The sequence below is a fragment of the Falco cherrug genome, chromosome 16 (assembly GCF_023634085.1).
Source record: "Falco cherrug isolate bFalChe1 chromosome 16, bFalChe1.pri, whole genome shotgun sequence".
In the NCBI taxonomy this organism is placed as follows: domain Eukaryota; kingdom Metazoa; phylum Chordata; class Aves; order Falconiformes; family Falconidae; genus Falco; species Falco cherrug.
The window spans coordinates 10,392,781-10,398,243 of record NC_073712.1 but is presented as its reverse complement, the minus strand read 5'-3'; the positions used below and the strand labels follow the sequence as shown (position 1 = coordinate 10,398,243).

General features: G+C 49.6%; 1 protein-coding gene across 1 annotated transcript; it reads left to right on the top strand.

The window, feature by feature from the left end:
- Positions 1 to 259: 259 nt before the first annotated feature.
- Positions 260 to 5,463, top strand: LOC129737462 (epoxide hydrolase 1-like). Its single transcript, XM_055727926.1, has 6 exons — positions 260 to 382; positions 1,689 to 1,712; positions 2,612 to 2,825; positions 3,597 to 3,777; positions 4,558 to 4,788; positions 5,165 to 5,463. Exons 1-6 carry the CDS (start codon positions 354 to 356, stop codon positions 5,296 to 5,298), a joined length of 813 nt encoding a protein of 270 aa, XP_055583901.1. The 5' UTR covers positions 260 to 353; the 3' UTR covers positions 5,299 to 5,463.

Genomic DNA, 5,463 nt, shown 5'->3' with positions numbered 1-5,463 from the left:
CTCAGCCTGCTGGCTAACACGCTTGCTGTCTAGCCCTGTACGCACTGGCCTTTGCTGCACCTTGTTGACTCAGGCTCAGCTGAGGACCTCAGGCCAGGCTCTGCAGAGCTGCTTTCTGTGCATCTGGCGTCCAGCCTGTGCTGATGCACGGAGCTATTCCCTCCCCGTGCAGGACTTGGCATTTGTCTCTTGCTGAACTTAATCTGCAAGTGCACGCTTAGGCAATAGGTGGCACTGATGGTTGGTGTAGCTTGCATTGTCACCAAGAGAGTGTCGCTGCGGAAGAGAAAGCCAGCAGAGGAGACACCTGGGTTGTTTCGCTGGGAGCTGTGGCTAGGCGAGGAGGAGCGGACATGTGGCAGGAGATGCTTCCAAACGCCTGGTGAGATCTCTTTGGCACAGGGAGGAGGGACTCTAAACAGGGGTCCCCAGGGTTGGGGCAGGAGAAAGGCCCTGTGGGGTCCACCAGGCCATCGGTGGGTGGGAGCATGCAGCTGAGCTTCCCTGAGCATGGGTAGGGAGGAGGCTTTATAAGACTGAGCCTTGTTCTGTGCCACTCAGAGAGCTGTTTCTGGGACATGCTTGCTTTGTTAGCAGTGCCGAGTTTGTGCTGTTGCCGTGATAACTGGTTTCATGCCTCTGACTCACTAAAATCCAGGATGTAAGTGCAGGGGATTGTTATTACTTGTTGCATAAGCTACTCAGCCTCCAGGGAGGTGGAGGCTGACACTGTTTACTCTTAGGAGCTCTTGGTCTTCTTTGTCTGGGAGTGGTTTCAGGAGATACTTCCTTAAAAATCACATAGACTGTCTCAGAGATCAATTACCCAATTGCCTTCACTACTGCTGGGGTGTCCAGTACAGGCACTGTGTTCTGCATCACAGGTAGCAGTGGGAAAGGGTACTAGGCAAAAAGAAACACCCAGTGAACTTGGTTTTTCATGGAGTTTCCTGTCCTTTTTAGTTTTTTTTTGTCTCAAGGCATCATAATTATGACACCAAACAGCTCCCTCATCTAGCTGCCTTCCACAAGGCAGAGTAACAAGACTTTCTCTGTTGCTTCTAAGTTTTTGGTAGATTTTAGATTCTGCTTTTCTTGCAAAAGAATCTACCAGGCTAAAAGAGAACCAAAGAGGATGTTTTCTTTTTCTTGCGGGCAGATGAGACCTAAAAGCTTGGTATCCAGTCAGGAGTAGTTGGAAGTAGCAAAGGTACAGCAGCTCACTGAACCTGAACAGGGAAGGGTCCCACAAGCTGCTCCTCATGCCAGCCCTGGGCAGGACGAGTACCACGTGGCTGGCAGCAGAGTAACCCTTGAGCTTGGAAGTCCCCTGCCAAGGCTGGGCCCCTATCGCTACACAGCTGCCAAAATAAACTATTTACTTGGCTGAAGTAACACAGCCCTCTGTAGGATGAAACACCGCAAGGACACCTACCCAGTTGTTCAGTGCCTTTTATCTAAATTGTGCTGAAGGAGGGAATATTATGGTGACAAACTATCTAGCTAAAACACAGCCCAGAAACACTGTCTCTGTTGCCAGCCAGCTGAACAGCTTGTGATCCCATGGCTGCGCAGTAAATGGTGCTGGCAGGGGATGTTCCTTGCACCATCCCCAAGGGATGGTACCATTCAGACAACACTATCAGACTAAGAATCTTTCCCACCCCACCCCCACCCCCATTTTCTAGGGATGGCATCTTGTCCCGGATCAGGTAAGTGAAATAGCTGCTCTGTGCTGAGGAGTTCACTTTTTATTAGCACCTGGGTTGGGGCACAGCATAGTCCCTTCCATACCCTGTATGACAAAAAATCTTCATTCACAGTCTTCTTTGAGCCCCCTGCAATAGCCCCAGACAGCTCTGCTAATCCCCAAGGGAAGCCAGAGAGCTTGAGGCACAGGTCAGAGGGATGGGAAGGGACACTACATTTAGGACTGATTGCTGAAGGGTTTGAACGGTTTTAAAACATTGCTGTCTGCCTGTTAAATCCAGCTCTGGTGCCTTAGCTCCCACACCTCAAGAAAGTCTGAAACTTTGCTGTCTAGGTAAGAAAAAGAGGCACCAGACAGGCAAGTTGAGACCTTTACCTATGGACAGCTATGGTGGAGGGCTAGCGTTGCCCTAAAAGATGACTGAATCTGTAGGGGAGCTATGTATATAGCACAGTCAAGGGGCATGTCTAGCACATCCAGCTGTCTCCAGCAGCTGAAAACTCTTGTCTCTGCTCCTCAGCCCACTCTGTGCAGTTTTTATTCCTGAAGCTGTCCAGGTGCTACTATCCCATTCACTTCAGTACCTGCCTTAAAACAGATAGATCCATATCCTACTGATCCTTGTCTCCCAGGGCACACCTGGTTCGTAAGGAGTGGGACAGAGAAGCCTTGTGATTAACAAGTCCTGATCAGCAAAGGCTTAAGGTCCCTAAGAAACACTGGTAGATGTAACCCTGCCACAAATCCTGCCTGCGATCTTCAAAAATAACAGAAACAGCCAGCCCCTGCTGACTGCATGGGGTTTGTTACTCACATCCAACCAATGTGACTACAAGCCTCAGCATAGTCCCTTTACCCTTGACACTTCTGTTGGGCGCAAACAATTTTATGCCTCCCCAGGTCATTTGAATGTTCTCAGAGGAATGCAGTCCTGGTCCCTGTGGCCGCTCTGAGCGTTGGAGGGATGCTGGTTTACTGGCTGAGGTCTAGACACAAGATCAAGACTATTGAAATGGGCAATGGATGGTGGGGCTCAGATGAAAGACCTCTAAAAGGGAAAGAAGATGAAAGTATCTGTCCCTTCAAGATTGAAACATCTGACAAAGAACTTGAGGTACCCGTGGCTGGGAGGTAAGGAGGGGCAGAAAGTTGCAAGGTGGAGCCAGTTCATCACCCACCTTACTGCTTTGAGGTGAGTGATGTCTTGGGGGCAATAGCCAGCGCAGGTCCGTTAGATGATGCTCTGGCTCACTGCCCTTTATGAATGGGATTTGAGCTCAGATTCACTGCAATGTCTTTATGCTTTCTGAGACCACAGACTCTCAATGCAACCTGGGGCTGCTCCTGCAGAAAGGCCATGCTTTGAGCAGCAGAATTTGACAGCAGGTCTGCAGTGGTGGAATGGGGTGGGAGGGCACCGGGATAGCAAAGGCACCAGTAGGGCAGGACTGAGGGGCTTCCGCAGAGGACAGGGTTGGAAGGGTGAAGAAGGATGGGGTCCTTCTTCCTTCTGTCCCTACAAGCCTGTCACTAATTATCTGGCCAACTAGCAGTCGGTAGCACAGGCTAAGCTGCTTGTTCTTCTCTCAGCTGGCAGTGCTGGCAAGTTCCTAGTGCCAAAAACCCTAAAGCGAGTTAGCAGTAAGGCAAGCGTAGAACCCACTACTCCTGAGTGCCCTAGGGGAACTGCTAACCTGTAGAAAAATATATTCTCCATATAAATGATTCAGGAAGTTATACAGAGTATGGCAGTGCTTCAGGAGGGCTTGTGGTGTCCCAGAGAGAGACACAGAAGCCGGTGGAGCCAGAAGAGCCTGTTCATGCCTGCCTTAGCATAGGGCACATGCAGGCATCTGGCCAGCCTTGCAAGAGCTCCTGTCCGCAGGACCTGCATCGCCGCCTGGAGCAGGCCCGCTACACACCGCAGCTGGAAGGGGCTGCCTTCCGCTACGGCTTCAACTCCATCTACCTGCAGAAGGTGGTGGCCTTCTGGAGGAACCAGTTTGACTGGCGCAAGCAAGTGGAAATCCTGAACAAATATCCCCATTTCCGAACCACCACTGAAGGTGAGGGAGTCTCTGTGGCTTGAGCAGGTCTCACTCTGAAATGCACAGAGAGAATGGGGGGCTTTAAGAGGTTACTATATTAAGACAACAGTATGCATAACAGCTTAATGAAGGATCAGTAGTGGAGGCTATGTTATTAATAACCCTCTATAGATTAAGATCATTGCACAGTGGTGATAAGATTAGATCTGCTTGAAGATGGGCTTCATCTGGCTCTGAACCTGCACGAAATAACAATGAGGTTTTCTTCTGCTATTGCCTTGAAGCCACCTTTGAAAACTAAAATTTACCCAGGCCCTGAGGTTGGAATATCCACCACCACCACCCAGTTTAGCCAGGTGAGGTTAGCCAGACTTTAGATAAGTGATCTGCAGGTTAAACTTATATCCTGCGCTTACTTTTTCCATGTTTCTCTTTTTATCACCCACACATTTTGTAATTTAGTCATGTTTTTGCACGTGTCTTAGCTGCATTATGCTATTCATTGAAGTGCAGCTGTACTTATATACTGTAAGACCAATTTCTCAGGAGGTGGATGCTCAGTCTCCTGTGACCCCAGTAACTGGGACTGGGATCAATACCTCTGTCTGTAAGTAAAAGATGAGACACAGGTAAAATACCAGGCATGTCCTTTCAGCTAGGCATCTTCTTGCCATGGGTGGATTGTGTACCTTCTGCTGTGAATGCTAATCACAGTTTTGCCACCCTCCTTCTTCAGAGTTCGGAACAGAAACTGTGATGGAACTAAGGCTTTAATTTATCTGTCTGGATGTGTGGCAGGGATTGATATCCATTTTATCCACGTGAAGCCCTCCTATGTCCCTCACGGTCGAGCTGTTCAACCTCTGCTGATGGTCCACGGCTGGCCTGGCTCCTTCTACGAGTTCTACAAGACTATCGCTCTACTCACAGAGCCAGCTGAGCATGGCCTGAATGAGGGTGACATGGTGTTTGAGGTCATCTGCCCATCCATCCCAGGATATGGCTTCTCTGAGGCACCACACCAGAAAGGTGAGCGATGAAAAGGCGCTGTTGGAATTGCCAGGTTCTTGGAGCCTCAGTCATCCCTGGCCCTCACCAGGGAATGCAGTTTGTGAATGCAGATGCTTGGCTCTGCACTAACACCCATGTGGCTGAGGCTCTGGGGCTGCCTGTGGAGATCTGGAAGGTAATGGTAGCTGGAAACCAGGTCTGCTTTCCACTCTATCCACTTTCCACTGAATTTCCATCTTGTGTTCACTGTATTGCCAAGGAGCAAGGCAGAGCAGCATAGCACACTGTGCCTTTACACAGCAGCATACTCATGTGCCTCTGTCAGACCATGATCTTTGGCCAGGGGATGATACACCAAGACAAACAGGTTTCCTCTCTTTCTCTTTACCTACAGGCTTTGACAGCAAAGCAACTGCTCGGAAATTTCATAAGCTGATGAATAGATTGGGCTCCAAAGAATACTACCTACAGGGAGAAGACTGGGGATCTCTTATTACCACAAACATGGCCCAGATGCTGCCACAGTGAGTAGCAAAGGGAATCAGTGCAGAGAAGGTTTCTCCAGTTCTTACCCTACCTTCTGGCTCCACGGTCCGGGTCCTGCCTTCTGTTTGCCCTGCCTCTCATCGCCTTCTGCTTTGTTTTCTCCAGGGGTATCCCCACCCCTGTGCATTCAGTCATATTCATGCGCTT